The sequence below is a fragment of the Apteryx mantelli genome, chromosome 1, assembly GCF_036417845.1.
Source record: "Apteryx mantelli isolate bAptMan1 chromosome 1, bAptMan1.hap1, whole genome shotgun sequence".
Taxonomy (NCBI): Eukaryota; Metazoa; Chordata; class Aves; order Apterygiformes; family Apterygidae; genus Apteryx; species Apteryx mantelli.
The window spans coordinates 9,047,672-9,075,152 of NC_089978.1; the positions used below are offsets into that span (position 1 = coordinate 9,047,672).

The window sequence follows — 27,481 nt, forward strand, 5'->3', positions numbered from 1 at the left end:
TTAATTTAGGAAACATTCTTCCTGCTGGATCTCTCTCTGTCTCCCTCCCTCCTTCTAGATTTCTACAATATATAAAATAAAACGCAATTGCCTTGGTGCAGTAACTGTTTTCTCGCTTAACTCTAATAGTTCCAAGTGCATGATTAGAACTTAATAAATTATACTAACAATCCTCATGAATAAGACATGGTTTTTTTGCCAAGCAGTGTTAGCTATCAGACCTGTCAGTTATGTGTCATGTCAGTGTAAATTGCCCTAGACTACCAGCTGTGTATTTTTGCTATGATGAAATCATCAGTTGCTTCTAAAACATTCATTTTGCAATTGCCTCAATGAGGAGAAATGATCTTTCTGATGCCAGATTGCGTGCTCATCAGCTCCTAGTAGTTTAAGGAGCAGTTCACATTCAGTTCAAACCTTCTAAATTAGCAAATTTTGTTATAAGACTGCCAGACAGAATTATGTCACATCTGATATACTGAGGATTTGGGGTGAGCTTTTCACCCTTTGGTATAGCCTCACCATCAGCCTCATAATGAAGGGAAACTAAAACCACAAATTTGAAAGCCAAAATTGTTACTGCTAGACAAAATGGCTACATCCCTGAGCTCTGTTCATTCACAGATTTGCCTCAGGCTGGACTTTTGTGTTGTACTTAGACGAACTAGACTCCAGGCATTATTCTGCTCTATTGCCCAGTAAGTTTTGAGTTCTTGAGTGATTTAAAAATGATCATATGACTTGAGCTGCATAATAATAGAATTTGGCCATCCATAAAATAGGGTATTTGAGGGATATCTGCGGTAGTATGATTAGGGAGGTGTTGGAGATGTTTTTGAAAGAAGAAGCTAGATATAACCTTTTCCTGAACAAGCCAGCCCACTAGGGCAATAGCTGTAGCAAAGGCAAAAATACTTACAGAATACAATGGGTCATTTCCTTTTCATTGGTTTTAAAAGACATGCTTCATTTCAGACTATGGAACATCATCTATTCAAAGTATGTATGTCACATAATGCTAATCTATAGAGCCACAAACTATCTCTGAATGTTGTGATTCGGGCTGTTTTAATATAAAAACATAAACATTTAACACTTCATCTAGAACTGAACATTTCAATTAGGCAGACAAGCTGCCATTGAACCATTGATAGGTTTCCTCATGGTCACTGGATTGAATTCAGTACAGATTTGCAGTGACACAAGCCAATGGCCACCTCAGTGTTGTGGCTTTTCACAAGTCATTCAGTTCTTAAATTTGCCAGTGTCTCACTGCTTGGGGTCACACAAGTCACCAATGCCTTTCTGTTTCTAAGCAGCCTCTAAATTTGATTCACCTTTGTATTTCAGTTCCCGAGTAGCTGCTTCAGCCAGCTTGCTGGCTTCAGCTTGAAGTACAGTTTTCATCATCTTCAAATTGTAAGGTACTTGTTAAAATGGAAATCTTTACTTCATTTCAGAAGCAGGAGAATTGCAATAATTATTTCTGTTTATATCATCCTTTAAAATTCAAATGTAAGCTAAGAACACTGAAGCATTATGAACAAAACTGATCAATGATAGTGTAGCTATATCCATATACTGGAAGAAAAAAAATTGCTTTAACAACTTGGCTTGGCAGAAACCAATGTACATGAAATGACTGCTACTGATAGGGAAATGCCTAAATGTCCCAGGATGAGCACAGGAGACAGGGAAATCCAAGTGCTGAAAATAGAAATAGGGAGAAAGATGATTAATTCAGAGAAGGCAGGAAAGAGAGTGGAAGTAACAGTCACATAAAAAGTAAAAGCTGGAGGAGGTAGGAGGGGCAATTTGATGTCAGCTTGGAGTAGGACGTCTGAAGACAGCAGAAATTGCAAAGGAGAGTGAATGTGTGAAAACAGACTTTGATTGAAAAGATGATGCTGTAGTGAGATGCATGAGATAGGCGGTGGCAGAAATAGGAGGGTGTTTGAGTGACCAGGCAGGAGGAGGGAAGGTAGAAAAGTAGCAGCTAGATTTGAGTTTAAGCACTGATGATGAGCTCTCCATTTTAACACAAATGAGCATTCTTACTTATTAAGTATTGTATTTGATTACTGAGGGGTTAATGTATAATGTTAACGAAAAAGCCAATGTCTATATTTATTTCAAAATTAGTTAATAAATATTGGCCTGTGCTATTAGCTAGCACAGTACTCATATACGATATTTGTCATTAGTAATAGCAGTTGTCTTAATATGAAAAGACCACATATGTGCCTCTGTCTAGACTTTGGCATTAGCAATGAGATAAAATGCCATTGATCACCTCACAGTTGCTGGATTACATCCAGCCCAGGTTAGTAACAGAAGTAGCTGGTAGCTATTTAGTGACCTGAAAGAAATAAAGTTCATGTCCATTCAGACTCCAATGAGCCTATGTGTCCTTTGCAAAAGCCAGAATTTATTTCAAACCCGGTTTAAACAAGTTCTGAGGAATTCTGATGGAACTGAGAGGAAATAGCTCTTAAGGTTATCACTGGAGTGAACGTCACTTAAATTACTTCAGTCTCAAAGTTTGCCAATCTGGCATCATTCACAAATGCTGCATTCATTGTAAGAATTTCTCTGTACAGTTTGGGATAATAAAAAGTCTTTGACTATGGTTATAGGCTTAACAGGTACCATTTGGAATGATTCGTGTGTTCTAGTGAGTCATAAAGCGTGTTAGTAGGAATTGCCCTACTATAAAAGAAAATGTGTGCAAGACACCACTTCACAAATATAATCTTAATTTTCTTACTGCTTCAGAGATCTAACAGAGGCTTTGATACCTCTTTCAGATGGTTCATCTTCCTCTTTAAATTTTCTGTTAGGAAAAGGCATACTAAATCACATAGCTCGTACCCCCACAGTGTTTCTTGTTTTCCAGAGAGAAAAGAATTTGCTTTTAAAAGGCTCAGTTCATCAGAGCATAAAGACCAGCTTACTAGAGGCAAAAGCCATAACTCTAAGGTAGCAAGATGAGGAAAATTGAAAAGGTCATTAAAATTATTGGCCCATAAAGAGAGAAACAGGATGCTGGGCATGGAGAAGAGCAGACATGACACAATATTATGTTTTCAGTGGAGTTCAGGATAAGATAACCAGTGTAGTTTAAACTAAACAGTTTTAACGGATCAGAAGAAAATGTAGGCACAGAAAAGATCAGAGGAAGTGAGAAAAGTGAGAGAAAAGCTATCAGCGTAAGCCTGAGAATTTAAAAGAAGGTAAGTTGGAGAGCAAAGACTCTTCCTCCCCTGTGTATTTCTCCCTTCTTTCTATTTCTAAACATTTTCTTCACTAGTAAGGCAAAACTTTTTTATAGTAACTTTTTTTTTTTTAATGGAAGTGACATCTCTCACATCCGTGCCGGTGCCCAGGTTTTTGGGTGAGCTGTCCACGGTGCTCAGCGCGCTTAGCCCGGCACTGCTCTCCTCTAACGCAGCTGGCTGCAATTCTTGCAGAAGTTCAGCCTCCAGCTAGCTGTATTAGCATCAGCTTACACAATGATGTCCTGTCAAAGCTGAAACACATTCATGCTCAGCAAAGAGCTGTAATTTGGCAACATGCATGAGTTTCTTACAATTCTTTTACTTTTCACTGGAATATATCAACTGCCATAGTTGTGTGGGCCATTGTGTCAAACTGTTATACCACCTTCTGGTGAGAAAAGGCTTCCCTAGACATGTTCAGGGCAATCACCTCATGGTGAAGGTCATCTCTAATGTGTATTTTTCCAATATTCCCTATCTCACTGGAAGAGCATGTTCCCATCACCTAAGGGATGATGCTATATGACTGGTTCCTAATGACTAATGAGGACCACCAGAGAACATGGTTCAGCTTCCCTCTCATCCCTTTTCTAATTCTCTTAGGAAAACTTAAGAGGGCCTGCAAAGTTAAAGCAGATGGGTAGGGTTCTTCGTGTCTTTGCTTAATGCAATCAATGGGAAGTCTGGCTGTAAGAGCTGCCTTTCTACTCAAGCTTCTGGCTGTTTTTCAGACTCCAAAAGCTCTTATTTTGTGAGTTTAACAAACAAAAGAATTCAGCCACAGTTTGAGAAATCTGCTGTGTTGTTCCATGATACAGGAGTCCCATTTCTTTGCCATTTAATTTACTCTATAAAATCAATGTACAATGTTACTGACAGTTCAAAGAAGAAATGAAAAACAATCATCTTCTATGCTTCCTCTCCAGAGAAGGGACTTGTTTTTCCTTTCCTTTACAACTCAACCAGAGATCCCAAGTGTTCATTTAATTGCAGTGCAAACACAAAATAAGGTGGCTTTAATACGGCAGATTATTCTGCTAACCTCCACCTTGTTTGAATGACCTAGATATGAATTGTGCTCAAGCTGATGTAACATGAGAAGACACTGTAGTAAGTCTTTAACTGGCACAGTTCAGAGTTGAGCAAATTTGTGCTGATATGGGCTACTCGATTAAATATTTTAAAGGGAATATAACTCTTCCAATTTTAAAAGAGTACGGTTTATCCAAAATATAAATCTTATCTTTTATTTAGATTATGATTCCATATGAAGTTAATAGTACTTTAGTTTGAATCAGTGAAATCAAGGGCAATTACTATAATTACTATGACCTATAGTTACATCTTTTTCTCTATCTCAGTTTATATTTGTCTGTAGTTTTTAACTACAGTCTTTTGTTATAGCACTTCCCTTTGTTTGTAAGCTTTCTAACCATTTTTTTGCACAGCGTACAGAAGAGACAGACAGCTGTATAAGCTGCAGGCTTTTCTTATTTCCATTATGTCAAATTCATTTTGGAATTAGGCATCAAAAATTGTGCTGTCAAATTCATTCTTGGCTAGGGCATCAAGATTGTGCAGTCAAGCTCAGAACAGCAACGCTGCTTTGCTTATTATATAATGCTTCTTAAAGGAATCCAGCCCATTTAATAGAATAAAATAACGTCTTTGGTGTGTATAAAACATTCCTACACACACATGCAACTTCTTGTATTTTTGTTTCTTTTACTGAGTATTCTTAACACAAACACATTAAATTCATTGAAAGCAGTAATTGGAAGCAGATTTAACCATTCACAATGAAATCATGTCAGACAAAAATATCACCATACACAATTGTTGTAATTAAAATATTGTTTTGGTGGAAGAGGCAGGGAAAAGAGTATTATTCATTTTATCCCTTCATGCTGTCAAACGAAAAACTCTTGTTCTTTTTGGCCTGAGGGTAAGAATTTGATTAGAATGTGTAAATTAATGTTTTCTTTCATCAAGATTGAATGTCTCTATATAAATATGCTGTTTTTCAACTAGAAGGTTTAGGACTTGATTATGTTTGCTTTTAAATATTGGGAAAGAATACTGCTCAGGGCAGAAAGCGGTTTGCTTCTCCAGTTCTTGTTCTGAAGGAAGTCAGACTAGGTGATATGAAGGCCCTTTCTAACTTTAATGTCTAACATTCAGTACTGAGATCCTCTCCTAGGTGCTGGTGTGCAAAACAGCATGTAAAAACCCTCCCATCTACCTATTTGACAACAATTGCTTGACTTCTGCAGCTGTGTATCTACAAGAGCAAGATCACTATTTTGGCAATGCAGTGTAAAATCAAGCCTAATGAACTGCTACCTGTTCAGCCTTACTTAATCTGCTTTGTCTAGCTTGTTTATCATTTGATAAAAATACAGAAGATAGAACTGAGGTGCTGTTTTCTTTCTGACATTTTTTGTTCTTGCTGTTCTGATTTCAGCTATTCAGACCTGAAATTCTTCATCAAGTGACCATCCTAGCCTATATCTTAACCAGGCTCTGCGCTTGATTTCAGAGAATTTCAGTCATTATAATGTGTTGGTGTCTGCAACTTAGACAATCATTTCCTCCACAAAAAGCATGCAAAGGGCGGGAAGCAGTCAGTTACCATTTCAGTGGCTTCTTTTTGTTCTGAGGAAAAGAGAAAAATGTTTAACTTAACTTTGGTGGAATTATTGTCTTATTTGTATATCCTTAAAGCTTTATTGGAAATTTGGTTATTAGATAACATATAGATAGAACAATTGTTCTTCAGAGCAGAAAGAGAATAAGAATGTAGTTCCTTTATTCTTTCATACATCCTCTCCTTTTGCCTTCAGAGAGATTATTATGACTTATTAATGATTTTTAAAACTTCGTGTTCTATTAACACAGCTCTTATTATAAGACCACCACCAGTTATTCATATACTGCCTAAGAGAGACGTGTATTTTCCTAAAGTCTACAGTCTTTAATCTTAAGCCTAAAAAACCTGATTTTTAATTTTTTTTCCTGGACCTGCTAATATTGACCAGATGACATCATCCATATCCTTCTCCCCAAACCAGGAGCTGAGGAATTCGGAAGTCTTTCTTTATGCTTCTCTTCAGTTCATCATATTGCTTCTTCCTCGGGACTTTCTCAAGGACAGTATATATGGAGAGAGAAACACTGAGAGAAAAGGCAAGCTTTCTATTAAAGGAAAGGTCATTTGGCTTCAAATTCTCTTCTCCAAAGACCCTGAATCCCAGTTAAGGTTTCCTATGTGGCATGGTATAGCCACTGTGCTGCCTAAACTTCAGGACTCTGCTTTGGTCCTCCAGAATGCCAAAGCTGTGACTACAGCATTGAATTAACAAGTAGTTATACCACTGGTGCACCTGTGCCCCATAGCAATACAGCATTAAGTGTCTTAATGTCCTCACTGAATAAGGATAAGGCCACAACAGCTCTTCCTTTCACAATAGTCTGTCCATTCAGGAAGTGTGTATTCTTTACAGAGGTTTTAAACTAAGTCCTAATTGATACCACATTCATCTGTAGGTAATATCAGTGTCATATATTAGACTTTATGGCACTGAAACGGTGATTCTCTCCTTTTGCTCTTTTAGAATGCACTCAATTTTTGCCCTCTCTAATACTATGTTCCTAGACTGAATTTCAGTGAGTTTTTTGCAGGGGTCTGTGTTAGTCTTGCCATCCACAGAACTTAAGGTTCATGTACACAGCTTTGAAAACCCTTGACTCATTATGTGCAAAGCTTCCACCTTCCTTACATCTGTGGCTTTCAAACAGGAAAGCTGGAGAACTGAGAACTCTTGTGTTAGACAAATTATGAAGTTTATCATCTTTCATTTGGGCTATGCTCAGATTTTTTTTTTCAGGGGCATGAGAGTTTTACCTGTTAATCAAGGTATTCACTTCTCTCTACACTGTCTAAATAAAAATTGTGAGAAGAATATGGATTTTGCACACTTCAGATGACAGAAATGTTGCAGAAATTTCCAGAATATACCTATGAGTGTATATGATCCAAAGACACCAATACATGGCAATACCAGAATAATAGTCATGGCTTACCTTTAGATTGTCTGTATCATTGTAACAACATGGGCATCCATATGTACCTCTCCATGAAGCATTATATTCTGGCACAGACATCTGCTTAGAACGTTTCTTTAGGTGTGGTAATCTTCCAGCCTGCACTTCTGCTGCAAGATGCCCACCTTGTAGCAGCTACTTTCATGCTCTTTAAAATGCCTCATCCCTGTATATACTCTACCAACTCTCCTCTCTCCTGTCCACTGAGATGCATATCCTTGTGCAAAAGTCACAGCAGTCAAGCATGGTGGCTTGGTACTGTGTTTATGCCCTACATATGCTGCCCCAAAGTGTCCAGGATACGTGCATGGATCAAGCAGGCATTACCAGCAAACAATTTCTGATTTCAGCTGGCAACCCATCCACTGTGGAATACGCATATGGGCAAAATAATTCAAAGAAATCCAGCTGTTGTTCTGCAACATAACTTATAATTCACTTTTTCATTCACGTCATTACTGTGATTGTATAATCAGTCTTGTTTGCCTGAGGATATGAGCAAGGTCAGATTTCAATAGATTATATTCTTCTGTTTTGAAAGTTATGTATTTTCTTTCTGAATCTGAAGATAAGCCACTGTATAAATCATGCTTCGGCAAAATCCTAGACCATCTATAACTTTGAATGATATTAAAATAATATAGCTGGTTGAACTTCAGACTTAATTTTTATTAGAACAGGAGAGCTGATTTTTATGGAGAACATGGGTGGAAATATTAAGCAATCATCAAATACGTAACTTTAAAAAGTTTTTGAGGGGAAAAGATGTGTTGTTTAGGAAAAAATGTTTTTTTTTCTCCATTGCCATGAAGGGAACAAAAAAAGTTGAGGAAAGATATTTCTCCAGACAGACCTGATGAGGAAAACTTGGATTCTTATGGAATCATGTTATCAGATATGTGAAATCTCAGCTAGACAATTATGTTCCAGTACACAGTCAAAAGTACTATAGCATAGTGTGATCTTCTGGATCAGAAACTATGGGATTTCCTGTGTTGTATATTATTACTATCAAAAAAAAAAAGTTTTTTCTGAGCATAATAATTTAAATATTGGATTCACACATTAGTAAGGACTAGATTTTGTCATACAATAATAAATGTGCGTTCCCAGAACATCGTGTTCTCTAAGATTTGATGAATGACAGCAAGTTAAAATGTGTCAGCTTCTAAATGTAATTCAAAATAATCAAAATAAATCTATTTGTACTAGATTTCATCACCATTATTTGTAAAGTTCTGTGGAATCCATTTTATTTTTGTGCAGCATTAAAAAGTTGTTAAAAGTTAAATAAAATAAAATCAATATTTTCAATATATGCTTAGTCATTTTATGTTAGTACCTGATAAAAATAAACACAGAAACAGTTGCTAATGTTGAGAATTTGGGACCCATGCTCTGGCCTGTTTGCCTGTGAAAACTGTGGTATGGCACTCTCTTTTTTTTCCCTTTTTTTCTTTTTTCTATATTTTTTCTTTTCTTTTCTTGAGCAATAAGAAATGGATTTCTGTCCTGCTGGAATTGTTTACATTTCAGAAGTTTTCTGTTCTTCATAAAACTTTATGAAATGGAAATCTTTAGAAGTGAAGAGGGAAAAGAAAAAAAAAAATCACACATACTTCAATAACACTCCTCTTGGAGAGAAAGATTCATATTACTGCAGCAGTTAGTAATTCTATAGGTGAAATAGAAATAGCTCTGACAACACAACCTGAATGAGGTGGAAAATTCTTTAAACTAGGCAGAGAAGGGATTTGATCCCAGGTCCTCCTCACGGAGGGGGATGTGAGCGTGTTTATGGATGATTGCTGGGAAGCAGGGACAGAGTAAGGGGGGCTTGTTAGGAGAGGGTTGTTTATCTTTGTTCAAACTAGCTCATGGACCACTAGAAAGTTTTGACTCAATTTAATTAGGATTTTATGATGAAAAATGTTTTTTTGAAGAATTTCTGTCCACCTTACCTTTTTGGGCTCCTTTCCATGTGTCTCGTCGTCATACATACCAACACCCATTGTGCCTCTTCCTTGGGATGCTGCTGACAAAACATTTCACACTAAATCTGCAAACCAAGAGAGCTTTGAAACTGCCCACAACTCTTATGGATGGATTCCTGCTTCATTCTGCTATGTCCAGCTTCCACTACTTAGGGAGCACAAAACCGTCATTCAGGAGTCAGAGAAACCTGTGTCCAGCTGCTAGAGGTGGCTAAGCTGCACCTGGTAGCAACTCCATAGCAAGACAGGAGGATCTATATAGTCAATAGGAGAAGGGATGGCATGAAAAGAGGATGGTAGATGCAGTTTCTGCTCTGGAAGTTCTTTGACCATCAGTTTTTGCCAGGGATATTCCATTTATCTCCAGGTTCCCCTGGAGCTACAGACTGGCCTTGCAGAGTCTGGCTGGAAGAGCTGGTTTCCTTGCCTGCAGTGTTCTGCAGTGACCTTTGAGCACAGCAGAGAATTTAACTTCTAAACCTTAAATTTAAAGTTAAATCGATGGATGAAGAGACTACTACAGATGTAAACTCAGTTGAGCAGAAAACCCCCAAAACAGTGGTTGCAGAAGAATATGCACAGATATGCATGTACAAACTACGGTGTGCTATATTAGTGCAAATTCTCATGGCCAGCCTTTTGAGTTCATGGCTTTACTTTGGCATCTGGGCAAACTGACTTTTGTGTCTGTCAGATATTAAACAGAAAAGCTCTGTCTTTCTGCCTAATGTTAAGCTACTCATATCTGTTGCTGTCTGCATTTCTCCTGTAGGTGAATGGTATTGATCTTCGAGGTGCTACCCACGAGCAGGCTGCAGCTGCGCTAAAAGGAGCAGGGCAGACGGTAACAATCATAGCACAATACCAGCCGGAGGGTAAGTAAAATAATAAACTTAAGGACATAAGGTAAAAGATAAGTGCTTTAAAGCCACCCATTTAAAAGGATGAGGCTGTTGTAGCTAGTGCTTTTCCCAGCTATCACCAGAAGTCATCCAGAATGAAAATTCAAGTGACAGTTTTATCCCCAAGAAGTGGCTATATTTTTATTGTAATTTTTGCTTTTAGAAATGTTTTATGCAACTGTAAGAACTGTCTTTAAGTGTGCATATAATAAGACAGTAAACAATACATAGTTTATCATTTTATTTTCATTATTGCTTATTCTATGTTCTTTTCTTTTCTCTTTTCCTGGAGATAGATAGTGCAAAAAAGAAGTTAACAATGAACAGTAATGCCAGGAAGATCTGAAGTTGTCCCAGAGAGCCATGATCAGAATTAAACAAAGATAATCTCTTCCTGGTGAATGCATGCAGCCCCTCATTATTACTAGTGGATGACTGTGTCCTTGTAGCTCCAGGAGAATTAGCCCTGGATAGCAAGTATTTACAAGAGAAGCATGCTAAATAAAACTATCAAGAGGAAATTTAGCAAAATATCAGACATTTAGAGTGGGATTTAGCTCACCCAGCTTTTGATGTCTAATATTTAGCTTTCTGGTGTTTCAACTAGTCAGCTGGGCTCTATTTCAGTGGAGAGAAGTAGGCATTGATTGATCTTACCAGTCCAGAGTAAAGTGACAGAGCTCCATCTCATTGTCCACAAGCTACGTTTTTTCCTAACATGAACTTTCTGATAGAAACTAGAGATCATTTTCCTTCACAGCAGTTGTTACTGTGAACCTTTCTCCAGGTGAATTCTGCCCCTACAGGTATCTGTGAAGACTTGCTGGCATCGTTTTATCAGTTTTCAGTAAACATTGAAATAGCTAAATTTAGAAGTCCTGCTATGACCTCCTCAACACAAGTAGTTGATTCTTCCTACTTGTACCTGCCTAGAGCACACATAGGTCTCAGGTGAAACAGTGCAGTTTTAATAGTAGGTTCTGCTGGTCTTTTTTTTCAGAGACACTGGTGAGATGAATTAGTACTGCCAGAGTTTATGCCACATGATACCTTCTTTTGGTCCTCTGAATCCTGGTGATAGCACACAAAGAGAAAAAAAGTTTAGCCAAACTTATAGTTGTGCTTCAGATCTGGTATCATGCACCCATTTATGTGCTTATCTGCACTTGAGTCACCAAGCAGAATAAATTAGACCACACTAAGAAATGTGCAGATGAGAGCAAAGGAAAATTGTAGAAGTGTTTATATTTTGTTAAATAAGTGGAACATCTTCATATAAAAATGCATAAGCAATAATCAGAGTTATTTCAAAGAAAAATTATTGAAAAGCAATTTCATTACAGATAGCCAGCCACAGTGGATTCTCAATAAAAACATGTTCCCATTAGTTGTGGCAGTCTCGTTTGCCGTCTAGGGATTTTATACTGCAATTATCACCATGGTGTCTGAGTACTTATAGCAATCAACTGCATTTCAGAGTTGTTCTGTGCCTTTGTTAATGCACAGAATATACATTGCTTGACAGATTTTCCTTTTATATTTGAATTTGCAATTGACATACCTTTCCCCTATATTTTACCAGCTCTGTACTCATCAAATTCAGTTTTGGCAAGTATTCAATTCAAATACTGCTTATTAAATCCATCAAATATTATCTTGCCTATTTATTCCCTTCTTCCTATAATGCTGCATCATTCACCAAGAGCCCTGTTTAGGGCAGACTAGTCCAGACTGCGTGGCTCATTGTCACTCAAACACAGCCAGTTTTCTTTCTCACCCAAATCATTCAGGACACAGAAGAAAGTGGGGCTGAGTAAAGAACAAGGCCCTAAACTTAGCATTTTTATAGGAAATGACTGAATTTGTTCAGGTGATGAGGGGAGCTTGAGTCCCATACCTTCTCATACCACCTGAGGCGCTCAGTAGTCACCCAGCCTGTCGTGTCTTACTACTGAAGAATGTCATTTTTTTCTGAGATGCTGGTTAATGCAAACTGTGTAGATACAGATGTAAAATTAAGTATTTCACTCTTAAAAAAAAAGAAAAAACAGCAAAGAAACCTAAAACAGGTTTAAATAGCCTTGACAGAGAATTAATTAAGAATTTATGGATCACACAGAAAGACAAACATATTCTAGCTGTATCAGCCTAAATATTTAACTTATTCTAAAGATCCTGCAAAACTCTCTTTCTCCTTACTATGTAATTTTTACTTGATTCCTTATTCATCCTATCTTATTGTGAAGCATATATTGGAATTACTTTTAAAATGCTTCTAAAACCAGTAAAATGCATAAGCAAAGTAGACCTGTAGCTTGATTTTTCCATTTTCACACTAAAAGCTCTAAGTTGTTACTACAGCCTCAGGATTTTAAAGAGATCCAGTAATAGCCACTGCAAATGTTAACTGACATCTTTTTTGTTTTTTCCAGCTTATTAAGCATTTGCATCTTGCTGCAAACTAAAACATTCAACAAGAACTTTCGCTACTGATATTTCAGATATTAAGTGATAATGATATAAGTGCAAGTCAATTTTAAAAGCCAGCTGATGATTAGCAATTAAATAATAATAATTTAGTGTTTATGTACTAAAGGAAAAACTACAACATACTTACTTACCTTTGCAATAATATAATGTTTCCAAACTGAATAAGGTACTTCACTCTGGGAACAAGATGAGGCAAATACTATAGAAACAGCTTTAAAGTTTAAATCTCCCTTTCCTTGCCTTAAACAGTCAAAAGTTTGTCTGAACCTCATATGAACTCCCCTCACATTTATGTGTATAGACCTGGCAGCAAATCACATGAGAATGGCAACTCCTGCAAAAAATCTAGGGCTTGCCTTCAACTTGAATATCTTTTCCTCTGGATATTGTGGCACTGTGGTTTCTCATCTTGTCTGAAAAAAACAAATGCAGAGGCTAGCAAAGACAAAATACAATAGCACCACAAAGCTCTCTGAATGCTGGCAGAGTTGTGGTTGCTGATGGTATTTATCTGAACTGCTTTGCCTGTCCCTCAGACAAAAGTGATGTTGGAAATAGGAGGAAAATCTGTGAAAGAGCACGGACAGTGAACAAAGGGAGAATGGAGGACACAAATAGTGATTTGCATGAGAAGGAGAGCGGAATGGAAGTACATGGGATAGAATAAAGAACGGAGAACAATTCCCTTTCCCTACGTCTTCTGCTCTTTAATCCCTGTTTTCCTCAGGTACATCAACTTTATTTCCCTCATCTCTCTGAGAAACAGAAGAAGAGATAAAAGAGGTATGAAAGTCCAAACAGAAATACAAAATTCTGTGAAAAAACACATGGAAATTAGGAGCAAGAGAGAAAGGAATCACAGACATTAAAAAATCGGAGCTCGACAGTGAGAGTATGTCTCTAAGAACAAGAGCTATAACTGCATTTTTGGAGACATTCCTTATTTTCATTTTAAAAACTGAAAATAAGCTGTTCACTGTATCTTATGTATTGTGTAAACAGAGGTCAAGTAGTGCTGAGCATCATGATCTGTAATGGTCATTGTCACTCTAGTTCATATGGAGGCTCATGCGTGTATCTAGTTTTAAGTACACTAGCTATCCTGTGGGCTTCAAAAAGACAACTTTGGTGTATTCATGTGCTGCTCACATCTCCTGCACACAGTTTAAATGGAATTAAAGAAAATTTAAGGACCAAAACCACTTAGAACAAAACTAGAAGAGGAACCAATCACTTATAATTAGCTTTGCTCTCCAATTTTTAATATTCATAGAAACATTTTTGCTCTCCTCCATGCTTAGCAGCTCTTTAAGATCTCTTTTAAAACATTGTACAAACATAGAGCTAGTGAGCAGGCGCTTCTCCTCTCCAAAATAAAAGCCTGATCCTGGGGAATAATCTTAGAAGGGTGGAGCAGTGTGTCCTTACTAAACAATTAATTGGAAATTAAAATGGGAATATATACTGCATAGGGAAATATTTTTTTACCCTTCTAGGCTTTTAGGCAGTACCTATTTTCATTTTAATGGCAGGAATGATAAACTACAGCCCAGTATGGAAGGAATTAAGAAAAAAGTATTCAGATAGTGAAACTGAAGCACATTTTGAAAGGAAGAAGAGCTTCATCTGAATTAGAGACAATTCCTCCTAAAAGTCATGGGGGGGGGGGGGGAAGGAGGGACAGAAAACTGGACTCCATAATGGAACTGCTAAAAAGCTTTGCTTTACATTTCATTCTCAAATGCTCTTAGTCCTTCCCAGTACAGCACTGTGAAAGGGATCGAATTTAGTCCTAAGATTTTTGCGAATTACTCCGTGTCAGTGACCTGTAAGCTGTGCTGTGCTGCATTGCAGTATCTCTGCAGCTATTCCTCCACAACAATCCCTGGAAAACCCTTGAACCAGTCAGGAGTTTCACGTGCTTTCGATCTTCCAAGTGAGCCAATTAACTCCCTAACAGCTTGCATATGGGGAAAACGTTCATCAGTTACAGTTTGATTAGACCAGCTGACACCGCAGAGGTCAAAAAGTTGTTGCATTGAGAGAATTTCAGCTTTCTGCCCTTTTGAGTTAGCTATTAGCTGCTTGCTTAGTGACACTGCAAATGGCAAGGAGCTCTGAGCCTGGCAGAAAGAGAGTCTCGGACAGAGAGATATTGCGATAAGCTGTGTCTTTCTTTGCAGACATCAGCTATGGAAGTTATTGGAGAACTGTACCTACAATTATAAAGCATCTCATGGCAGCAATGGTAATAAATTCACTTTTCAGTTCTTTTGTTCCTGAATCTGGGAGGCTCAGAGAGTGTATTGTAACAGACCCAGCTTTGATGAGCTGCATCAGCTTTTACAAAAGCGTAGTCCTAACCTTCATCTGACCTATTGATGCATGAAATCTCCTGCTTTTAAAATATCAGAGTAAAAAGCCAGGGATCACAGTCAAAGGTCTCACCCTGAAGAAATTCATGGATATTTTTTAGCTCCTTCCTCCATTTCATTCCTTGTCCCTGCCTCATAAAGGTAAATACTTGTCTCCTATTTTGGTACAACTATCACATATATTTCTGATTCAAATGTTTAACCTTTCTAGCTGCTGCAGAAATAACATAGGTACAAAATATTTGGGAAGAATAAATAATTGTATTTATTCATCTCTGTCTAGATCTTGTCTATACTTTGAAATGCTCTCATGTTAAGGGCCTTTTTTCTCAGCTGTTGAAAATCAATGTCGCTTAGATGACTTGGATAAAGTTGCATCAATTTACAGCAGTTGGCTTTCATTATGTGGAAGCCACTGTATCTAATTGCCAAAGAATGCAAGATACTAAGGTTACATTTCGTGCACGTGTATTTAGGAGTATAACGTAATCTAAGAATGCCCGTATGGGATTTGACCAAAGGCCCATTTGCTGAGGATCCTGTCTGAGTGGCCAGCAGCTTAGGGAGAGGCATAAGGGCAGGGAAAGCACGTAGCGATACTTCCACTGCATACTGTCTACCATACGTCCAGCATTTTTCAGCCTATGTGTTTGTTAGCAAATGCACAATTCTGTATATGTGCGCATCCATGCATATACACACACAGACAAGCACACATTTGTGCAAAAAGTTGCTTTTTTTCCTTGTCTTAGAGCCTTTGTTTTTCCTTAACAGCATCAGAGAAGATTGTGCTCTGGAGTTGTTATTTTAGATCCTAATTTATTCCTAGTAGTTGATAATGCACTAAAGTTCTCCCGTGCAGCAGACAAGGACTGCTGTCTCGTTCAGGTAGCAATAGCAAAGGTACTTTTTTTTTTTTCCTGCCTCTTTTTACAGTGGCATCCCCGACTGTGCTGGTTTCCTTATTTACTGATTTATTCTTTTAACCAAGTAAAGGAAGGGTGGCCTGCTTTCTCTGGCTGAATAAAAGTCATGTCTTTGCTCTTGAGTCTTCTTTTGGACAACTAGTTAGAACAGATACTTATTTACTGTTGGAATGTGAATTTGTTACTTTATTCACTAGACCTAAGAAAGGCCTGTGCCTCCTCTCTTGCTTGTCCATGCAGTGCCCACTGAAGTGAAGTAAGCCAGATTGCAGGTAGCGCTGTCGTAACTATTTCTCCTTCTTCTGAGAATTGTAGTAAATTTTGCCTCAACAGAAGTGCAGAAGTTCACTGAGCAACAAACTGCTTCCTTGTTTGTTGCAAAGGTTTCTGTATAAATTAAGCTGTTTAACACTATCATGTGGCTGCAGTACTCAACCTTATGTAATGCATCAAATTACACACTCAAAACTAAAACTCTGGCACTGAAACTAATCCTTGAGTGTTGCAGGTTATGTCAGCAGTTAATGCGTATGGTTAGGTGTTGTGGTAGGCCTTTGCTGTTTTACTGCCTTTCCATCCAGAGAATACCGCTTTGGTGCCCTCAGGACAACTGCAGCCGTCACCAAGATAGTATCACACTTCTCTGGTCATCGAAGATACTTTAGCTATAGCTTGTTTGCCTCTAGTTACTGCATAATCTTTAGAATATCCTGCTTTTATTTTTATACTATTGCAACAAAGTTTCAACTTCATAATTTAATTGCACACATTAAACTATCTTTATCTCAAGCGAAAAATAATAAAAAACGTGTTTCAAGTGAAAAGAACAGTTTAAAAATCTCCTATTCCGCATTTAAATGACTTTCTCTTATCACAGTATTTCCTTTCTGTTTGCCTGAGCTGTCCTCACCACAACTTCCGCTCTACTGCACAGATTAACTGTAGTCCTCCAGCAGACTCTGCCTGCATGTACGGGCAATGCCTCAGCCCGTATATAGAGCAAGATATTTTCTTTCACTTGTCACAACCGAAGAAACACAAGAGATTAAAAATGTTCCTTTAAAGTCCAGTTTTAGTAGGATGCTCTTAAGAAACACAAAAAGTTGTATTTTAATTCATCTGTAAAATTTAAAGAGCACAATCCCAGCAGAGCTGCACAGTGGAACTCATCCAATACTGAATATTATGTTTCTTAAAAAGCATAATTTTGGAATTTTTTTCATGCTTAGACTAAATAACCAAAACTTACTATGCATGAAACAAGTTATAGCTTTGATTTATTTTCTTATTTTTTTTTTGTGATGATTCATTAAAACTTTAACTGTGTTAGCATTTCTTAAAGCTTTTGTCATGTTAAAGTTATAATTTTGGGTATGTGTGTAAGGCAGCCGTCCCAGTCTGTTAGACTGCATTTGCTGTTTCCTCACAGTGTCCCGAGCTTGCTTGATTCCCATTTTCATAAATGTTTCCGTTTAAGTGTTTTTTCTACAATTCAGCCATATTTAGCTCTTGTTTCTATCAGTAAGCTTTAATTTTCCTTAAATAGTATATTCTTCCATAAAATTGACTCAGTGTCAGCTATAGGAAGTTGTACAGGCAAATATGATTTCCTTTTAAAACATGTCTTTTCCCGTTTTCATTTTAAATGTGATAACATAAAGTTATGTTTTGTTTGGGCTTTGTTTGTACTTGTTTCTTTGAGCTTCCGTTATTTCAGATCCTGCTCAGTTTTTTCTTGGTTCATGTACAGTTTTTTCTGCTAACTCTTATTTATATATACAGAGAAAAGAGTATATCTGTTAAAAACTCATACTGGAGAAAGTAAATTGCTTTTTTGGCAATTTCTTAATTAAAGTTTAGCAATTTCCTCTTTTTCCTGTTTTCGTTAAGGTAATCATAATCATAAAGTAATAAGTTAGTCTCAGTGGGAATATGAATAAAGAGTTGATTTTATTTCTGCAACAGCTGTTATTTTTGCAGCTGCTAATTTTACTGTTAAGTATGGGATACAATTTCTTCTCATTGTTTTTCCCTATTTTGGAGTTCACTAAACTGAAATTGCCTGGCCTGTGTTTTCAACATTACGTGACAGCTTTTTCAGAAAACAAGAATTTTTTGCAATGTGTAAGTTACGAATGGTTTTGCGAACTGGACTTTTAATAGTTCTTACAGCAGTAATAGGAATAATAATTTTATAACTCTAGTGATACTACAGAAATAGTTTCTAATTTTATGTCTTTGGCAAGTAGAATGGAAAATGCTTAATTGCATGTTTGGTTCTCACTCTATTGGAAGGTACATGAACTTGTGGAGTAAGCATCTGAGTTGGCAGAGGGGAGCCTAGGGAAAATTATCTTTAAAGAGGGGAAAACGTTGAAATTATTTACAAATCACATTTCAGTTTTTCTTCACTCTCTCACTCTCTTTTCTTTTTCAGTTCTTAATTTTTCACATAATTTGAAATACAAATGTACTCTATACCAAAGACAGAGGTTTGGCAGATTATTTTCTTTTTTCTTTAGTTTTTAAGCAACAAATTTTACAGACACTTCTGTTACATTAGTTCTTTTAGAGTGGCACCATTTCATACATGTGACTTCAGCAGCTCATTTATTTCCAGCTATTTACTTTAAAAATGTTACCTTTTCTTTCTTATTAATCTTCTTACTTTACAAAGATTTCATCTGTTTCTTTTTTTGTGTTGGTTTTTAGTTACTTCAGAGTCTCTTTCTTTCTTCCTTACTTTCGGTTTGTGTAAGTTTTGTTCTATTTCCTCACTGCTGGTTTTCCTCATCTTCATGATCTTATACAACTTCACCTTTAGAGGCTATTATGCTAACTTGAAACTGGTCCTGGGTGACTGGATTGTTGAAGATACTGCAGAGTCTTCAAAAATAATATTTTTTTTATCCAAACAATTTAATACATTTCATTTTCACAGAGTTCAGAAGTTCGCTAGTAACAATGAGTTTTCTCTGCCTTCAGGTGAATTATTTCATGCAGTAATGTGACTGAAAATGTAAATCAGTCCATAAATTAGATGAGATTTCACAATATAGTCAATATTCCTGAATATTGTTCACATGCTTAAGCTAAGATAATATAAACACTTAGATTTTAAGCTTTCTCTGCTGTGGTCAGTGTAAAAATCCTAAGCAAGCAAAATGTTTTGGTTTGAAATTAAAGACATATTCTCTCTGGGTTTCTTGGAGACTGCTCTTGATTCTATTAAGAATAAAAAAGAGAAATAGGGCTCTCAGATCTGTCCCGTAAGTTCAGGATGCATTTGCTCCAGTGTTTCGTTAGAAATAGAGAAATTAGAGAGACACTTTCAGAAGTCATTTTCTGCACATTGCAAAACATTAGAAAGGGCTAAACTGCAAGTGTAGAAGGGAATCAAGATCCGTGATATTAAAGGATTAAGGTTTCCCAAAACATTTAGTGATTAAAGTCTACTTCTGGAGATCTTTATGCAAGACTTGCTGTCTTTCCTTAGCATGAAAGTGACAGATGCCAAGGCAGCATGGCTAAATATCAGAGGAGACAGTGACATAAAATGTGTTTTTATTTTCTAGGACCAGTGATCTGGCAACTCTCAGGACAAAATTCACAGTGAAGCCAATGCAAGTATTAGAAAGTCTTTCAAAATTGTTATTAGAGAAGTTTATAGTGCTTGATGTCCTCAGGAGTTTTCATTTGATGATATTACAGAGCTTTGAAAATACTAATTAAAGGTTAGAGACTTTTTTTCAACTTAGCCATTGACTAAGCTGGTCGCCTGGGTTCTGTCTGTAGTCCGTGGGGAGGGATAAGCTCTCTGCTGTACTTTTAGGCTGAGATATCTCTCTCCTCACTAGCTTTAGAGGGAACTTAGATGACAACCTTAGTCTGGATAGACAAACTAACTACACTAGCTAAAGCTAGGTGAATCAATCTTTTCTGGTGTCCCTGGGAAGCAGCTACTAGAAAAGTGTTACACAGACAGATGTAATTTCCTAGGAGATTTGCTAATGGAGCCAGAAATAAATTCTTTGAGCCCTGTGCTTTAGTCACTAGACCACACTTTCCTTCAGGATTAATTCTCGAGGTAAATTAGTAATTTAATTGATAGAGGAAGAAAAACTGGGAAAAATTACAGACAACTTAACCTTGTGATTAAGGTAGAAAATTAACAACAATTAAGAGTTGCAAGGCCAGGAGATTCAGCAATAATCTCCCACACTCTTGTGACTTGACTTTTAAGTAAATTAGTTGGTTGATTTGCATTTATTACCTATGGGTGAGAATGATGGCAAAGTTTGAGAATTAACAAAAAAAAAAAAAGAAAACATGCATTATTTAAATAACAAGGGAAAAAGAGGAAAAGGGATGATCTACTCTGAGCTGTCCCTGAGCAAGGCTCTCACATGCACTGCCTTTTAAAGGACTGCATTTACTTTAGTAATTGGTTGATCTGTTCTGTTTGCCTTTCTAAATCTGTTTTATACTTAGAGTGGTGATTTAAGAGATATTTGGTGCAAGTTGCAATACGGATGTGGGATGCACTTAACTGATACGTGATCAAGTAGTTAGGAAGGACAGAAATGCCGTTGACTGGCTTTTATTCACACACATGCACACACAGTCATCTGCGACTGGAATTTGGATCCAGAGGGCCAGATTTTAAGAGCTGTATGGGATGCCTGCAATAGATTTCTTCCCAGTTGTCATATGCCACACATTTTTAGATTGTGCATGTCCGTGGAGGATAAATAAGAAGCTGTACAGTATCTGATCACACAGTAATGCTGTACTTCAGAACTATTTTTCAGCAAGTCAGTTCATTGGATCTGGAAATGTTTACAACCTTTGCTGTTTCTACAGTAGATTCTTCTTTTTCTATGATCTTGATCTATGTCAATTTTTTTTTTTTATTGCTGGTAACCTGGCAGTTGACAAGAAATAAGGATCAGATTTATACTTCATTGTCAATCTCGATACTTGATTAGCTGAGGAGTCATTAAAAAATGTCATCTGCCATGTCAGCTTCAAAAAAACCCTCTCCTTAATATTTATTTTGAGTGAGAAAACTTTTTCCATGATAGATCAATGCAATGAAGATAGACAGCATCTACTATGAGATTAGTAATGGCTAACATACTACTGGCTAAGTTAGAAATCTGGATGAAAGCTGAGGTAAAGGGAATAAATTGAAATTAAACATTAACTATAGTTCAGTGTGAAAAAGCCTTTAAAATACATAACATCATTTATCCATAAAGTAAACATTTCTGTATATTTTAACCATGGGATCCATTTTCTATTAGACGTTCTAGTGTCTATTGAATATAACTACATTCTCCCCCCCCCCAGTTTCAGAAAATAGTTTCAGAGATATTGTAGTTAGTATTTTCTAAGCTAGGGCCTCAAAGATAAACTCCTAAATGGAAATATCCTGATTTTCTGAACTACTGAATTATGTGCATGATCGCTTCTTTTAAAATTCATATCAACTGTATTCCGCAGCCTAAGCATGGACTTAGAAATCTGACATTAGTCACCAGTTCTGGAGAGGTTAGTATTGGACATCTTTAAGTACTTTCTAGTGACTTGCAAGGGAAACATGTGAGACTAACCCGAGTAATTATTTTTAGTGCTTCTAGCATATTGCATATTTGCTTTTAAATGACTTACACAGAATAGCAGAGAATTACGCAGCAAATTCAGACTTCACAAACTTTGAACAACATTTGTAAATGTTGGCTTTAATTGTCACGTCAGTGCTGTTCGATGCCTAAAATGAAATGTGTAATAAAAATGGTAGTCAGGCAGCTTACTTCAGCTTAAGTTTAATGCATATGCCTCTTAGACAAGAATCTATTTTTTTCTTAAGGAGAATCAGAGCAGGGCATTTTTATCAATACATATGGATCTTTATATTTGTCTAAATTGGTCCCCCAAAGCTGATGTTGTCAAAGTTATCGGTTGCTTTTGCAAATCTCGTTTACCAGAACCTCATGATATCTTCATGCAGTGATAAACACCACTGTGTAGATCAGGGCAACTCTTGCCTTGAGGATAGTGTCATTCATCCCCACCCGACCTTGATAAGCCTTGCTAAAATCTTTCTTTGTTGTTCTGTGTTAATAGTGACACGTAATGACTTTCCATATATGTATATATATATAGCACTCTAAGCATGGTACAGAGTTATGATGCACTCACAGTGTCATGTCAGAGTCTAATTTCCTTCCTGTGCCAAGCATGGACAGCATCTGTGGTAGCATGCAGAGAGGATGACTGAGACCTATCCCCAGTAACTGATTTTCTTAGTTTGTTTTTGTACCGATCTGAGTACCACAAACGTGTATGCGAATGTGCCTACAAAGCAACTCTTAGTGGGGATTTTGCTGGCTATCTCCAAACTTGCAGAAAGAAGCATCTGTCTACCAGTAGATTGGGTCCAAAAAGGGATACAGAGGAGAGAGTTACAAGGACTTGATATTGTGGCTCTTCTGTGGTTGCATTTGTGAAGTGAGTGATGAAAATTTGTTGTAGAGCTGGATGCTTCAGTGGTGGCTTTTTTTTGTGCAATATTTTTTTGGTTCAATAATGTTCTTCCAAACCTCCATCGTGTTATACGTGTGTATGTGTGCATTTGTGCAAAATTTTGTGTTGAGATACCCACCATCTAAAAAGCATTAGAGCAGTCCTGATATAAATAACCTAAGGTAGGTCTGAGTGAGAAGATCTGCCTACACAGCTTGGAGTGTAGTATACAGATATATTAGTTTGTCTCCCAAGAGTAATATAGCTGCTTTAGCTTTACTTGGACTAATATACCCTGCCTCTCAGCTAGACTGCTCCAACATTTGCATGTAGCTTAGGCACTCTGCCCTGTTATAAATGAGGACAACTCAGTGTAAGGTAAGTATCTTCTGCATGTTGGGTTGCTAGTAGGCCTTGCCTTCTGTTTGTAGGCCTACCTCAGAATTTACTTCCAGAAGAGACTTCATATTTTTGTCATTCTTGGATTGGATTCAGTCAAAATGTAAAATTAAGCAGTTTGTGTTTACTAAAAGCGAAGCTTAATGAACAGATGATGGGGCTGGGAAAGAGAACACTGGAGTCGGTGGGTACTGATTCTCTGCTTGACTTTGCATAAGTCTCCTCTGATTATTTTTTTAACCAACACAATCACCCTAAAAGATCAGAAAAGTGTATTATGGATTAGTCAGTATTTGTGTTTTGAAAGTATAGAGGGCAATATAAGTGCTAATTATTGTACAGAAACGATAAGCAGTTTTAATGTTAGGAGTCAACCTGCATTGGAATTCAGAATTCTTATATTAATGTCATTAACTTTACACATTTAACATTGTCATATAATAACGCAAACAGAGGGGATGTGTCCATAGCATGATGGAAATAAGCGCTGCAGAGGATAATTGGAGTATCTTGAGCATTCCAACTGCCTTATTGTTTTGTTTGTGCATTCCTTATAAGTATTTTATTTCAACTAAGAGACAAAATTGCATGAACTAAGTGTTATAAGTGACTGTCTGAAGTGAGGTTAAAGTACTAGGAATGAAGCAAAGGGACTGCATTTCTATAATCTGTTCTGGGCTAAAGGAACCGCATTCCAGCATGTGGATAGAGGCAGGGTTGGCTGCAGCCCAGTCTTCCCCTCCAAGCTTTGTTCAGATCTCAATTAGAATTGAAGTCATCTGTTTTCTATTTAAATCCTTTGTTAATGGAAATGTATGGAATTTTACTAAATGAACTTTTTCACACATTCATCTGGTTTCCTTGGAAGTGTTCATCTGCCAAATGAAACATTTCACTTCAAAATCATAGGACTTTGAGAAAAGTCCAAACTATTTCCATTTGAAAGGGCTGTTGTGGTACCTTATGAATGATAAAGTTTGGGTACATCATCCCCACATTTTCCTCTCCAGGGGTAGTGGTTGCTTCTCCCAGGATGTCCCATGGGCAGGAGCTCATAAGATGCATTGCTTCCTGGCCTACAGAATAGAGTAAAGGAGTACGAGCACAACAGCAGTATTGTCCAAATGAGAATGTTTTGGATTGGGGCCAATAAATGAATATTTTATGAGGTGTAAAAGAGACAAACCAGCTCTGGTCAACTCTCTCTTCTGAAAAGAGGTTGCAGATTGCTGCCATTATGAAACAAGCCCAGTTTACTCTCTATAAGTTATATTTCATTTCCTCGTATACTTCTGGTTCAGATCTTTCTGTAGTGTTTCAAAGTAAGCCCTTAGCTGTCAAAAGAGGCATGTGAAAATCTAAGGCTGTTGAAAAGGTAGACAGTATTACAGGTGCTAGGTTTGACTGTAATGTAAAAAAGTATCATTTATAAATTAGCACAAAGAATTGATATATTTATTTATATGTGTCTATTTTACCCTCCATCTAAACAAGGAGACATAAAGGTAGTGGCTTTGTTAATGTTACTGAAATCTTACTCAGAGTGAAAACTGCTGGTCGTGCCTTTCTGCACTGAGTGTCATGTGACACTCCCCTCACCAGGATGTTATGCTAAAAGCCCATATTCAGATGGTTTGAAGCCAAATTATTATGATGTTTAATGTTATCTCTTTGAAGATGCAGAGACAGTCAATAGGAAGTGCTAGGCACAGGGAAGCAGATAGACTTTAGGCTGTCGAAATCCGGGCCCAAAAGCAATAACTGATTAGTTGCTATTTCTCTTCTGTCTCAGTAAAGGCCCAGATGTGATCCTATGCTGTGTGCTAAGATGGATTTTATGGTAATAGAGTAATAAAAAAATCTACCAGAAAAATCTACTATTTACCACTAATGTAACTGCTCTGACTCTTACAAGAGTTTTAATTTTGGTTAAGAAAATAAAGAAGAAGAATACTGCATTGTCACTTATGGAGGTTGCCTGCTATAGTCTACCATGAATCCCTAGCCTTCCACTCAGGAAAGTTTTTGTCTTTGAGATCTCTCAAAATATTTTTGGTTTAGCCAAGAGTGACTGAAAATTGCATAAAATGTTTCTCAGCTCCTGTTACCACATCTATGGGCGCTGTCTCTTTTAGCACTTCTAGATCTGGAGAACAATGGGGTGAGATGAGTAGCTGATACTGGGACCCTAACGGCAGACACTGAGCCACAACTGGTTCATAAAGTTGTCCTAGGTTTTTTTTTCTTTTTTCTTTTTTTCATTAATTCTAATGCAAGTAAAAACGATGACTGTTGTTTGCTTTTTACACTGGTTCTGCACTCTCTCTTAAGTCTCTATATTGTTTCTAAGCTTGAAAATTCAATCATATTTAAATTGCTTGCATCAGTATAGTAAATAAAATGGCAATTACTGAGCAATCTGCTTTCTAACATAAAAAGTGATTTACGGCTGCAGTAGGAAATGTATTAAAATTCTGTTGGTGAAATTAAAAATATAATGGCTGGAAAACCAAGTATGAACTCAAATGAAGCTGTAAAACTTCCAAATAACTAATGGCTAGCACCAATAAAATAGTGGATAGTGTTAAAAAATAAAAAGGTAGGTAAATTTATTCTGAAAGAAAATATGATTTAGATTCTTTAATGTTACGGATTCCTAACAGTGTGTAGGAAAGAATGAAATGTTCAGTTTTCTATACCCATTTCCAGGGTAAAAATCTAGCATAGCCATTTGCAAAGCTAGCCTTGGGTAAGCACTTACACAAATGACAAATTTTACACTGGGCCATGTAAACAAAGCTGGGTCAAAGCATGGAAAGAGTAGGCAGTAGGCTAGGGCTGCAGACTGAAAGGGTGGCAAAATAGCGATGACCCCTTTGCCTGTTTTGCCTGTACTGGAGCCTTGGAAAGCCATGCAAGGCGGCTGCCTCCAGCGTTGCCAGAGGGGTCAAGGTGTCCCCTCTCCTCGGCAGGAGGGTGAGCCTGGCTCTCCGAGGTTCTCCCCTTTCCTCTCCATCCCAGCTCTGCCCTTCTCTCTATCCCCGTCCTTTTCATCGCCAAAGTGGCCCAGTGTCTCGTTCCTGAGGTGGCAAAGATCGCTTTTGCCTGCACTTCAAAGGAGCCTTGAACTGGCTTTGTGGTCTCCAGTCTTGCAATATGATTCTTACCAGAAAGAAGCGTTCTGTGAGGGTTTTTTTCTTCCAAGCCCAAAGAGGTGCTTTCTCATATTTTCCTTGTTTCCCCACAGATTTTCACTCTCAGTTCATGGTCTGTTGTGGCAATGACAGCAGAAGAGGGCTACTTGACCTCGTGGTTAAAGCATAAGATTGACAACCAGGCATCGTGGGTTCTTCTTAACTCTACCACATACATTTGCATTGCTTATCAACTTTTTTTTTTTTTTGCCTTTTTTCTCTAGGTTCTTCTACTGTTATGGTATTGCAGATCGCTTTGGTTCTTTATATGGTGTTGTTTGTAAAATGGGGTGTGACATAGCAAGGCGTAACGGAGCATGATAATAAGAACGTTGTGAAATTCAATGAGAGCCCTGTTCAGCACTTCCCATTCACCAAAGCATCCCTTCCGAGTTCACTGGGTCTTGAAGCCAGTGGGAGTTTTAGTGAGTAAGGTGCAAAAACAGGCTCTTTGACTATGGCTTAATCCTGAGATACATTTTTGTGACTTCAGTGGAAGCTGTGCATGTCCAACAATTGTCATATCAGTTCATTATCATTTGTAAAGTACTTTGACATCTTCTGGGGACCAGGCTATTATACAAGCTTTAGTATGCACTGCCATGAGTGAGATGATTTTGTGTTTAGACATAACTAATGATTGTGAGCACCATGGTTAGTAATGTGTTTTTGGGACAGGAACCCTGCATTAAGTATAATTAAATAAGAATAATTCATTATTTTAAGGGTTTTACTTATTTTCATGCATTGAGGTAATTGTGTGCAATTTTCAAAAATCCCTCTGTGACTTCAGTAATACGCAGGGCCCCTAAGTCTTTTTATTTGATGTGACTTGGGGTTCTAAGTCACTTAACTTACACATAAGTGTTTTCCATGTGTTTGCCAGGCAATAATGACCAGTGCCTGGAAGCACCACAAGTGGTTCTATAGTGAGTTGAGTTTTAATGCCGAAATCCAGAATGTCACTTCATTTGTGTATGAAGAGTGGAAAGTATTACTCAAATAGACATAACTTATTCTTTAAACCAATTTTTTGAGAATTTACAAGTAAACATACTTATAAAACAGCTTTATTAACAGGTCTCTTAAATTATTCAGTACTTGAGGTCAGATTTTTTTGAGTGCCTTCTTCAATAGAGGTTGCCATGTAATATTTTCTTTCAGAGAATTCCATGAAGAATTTTCTTCTTCAGAAAATGGATGCAATGTTTTCAATAGATCTGATGCCAAAGGCATGCTGCCTCCTTTTTCATAATGGCCATCAACTCCCATTGTTCTCAGGCAGCTGTTT

The 27,481-nt window shown here is 37.3% G+C and overlaps 1 protein-coding gene across 1 annotated transcript in view; it reads left to right on the plus strand.

Moving 5' to 3' along the window:
• DLG2 (discs large MAGUK scaffold protein 2) overlaps nucleotides 1-27,481 on the plus strand; it is an 856,812-nt gene that overhangs the window by 625,510 nt on the left and 203,821 nt on the right. The window contains exon 14 of the mRNA XM_013943075.2: nucleotides 10,149-10,251. Coding sequence (XP_013798529.2) covers nucleotides 10,149-10,251 — 103 coding nt within the window. The remainder of the gene's footprint in view (nucleotides 1-10,148; nucleotides 10,252-27,481) is intronic.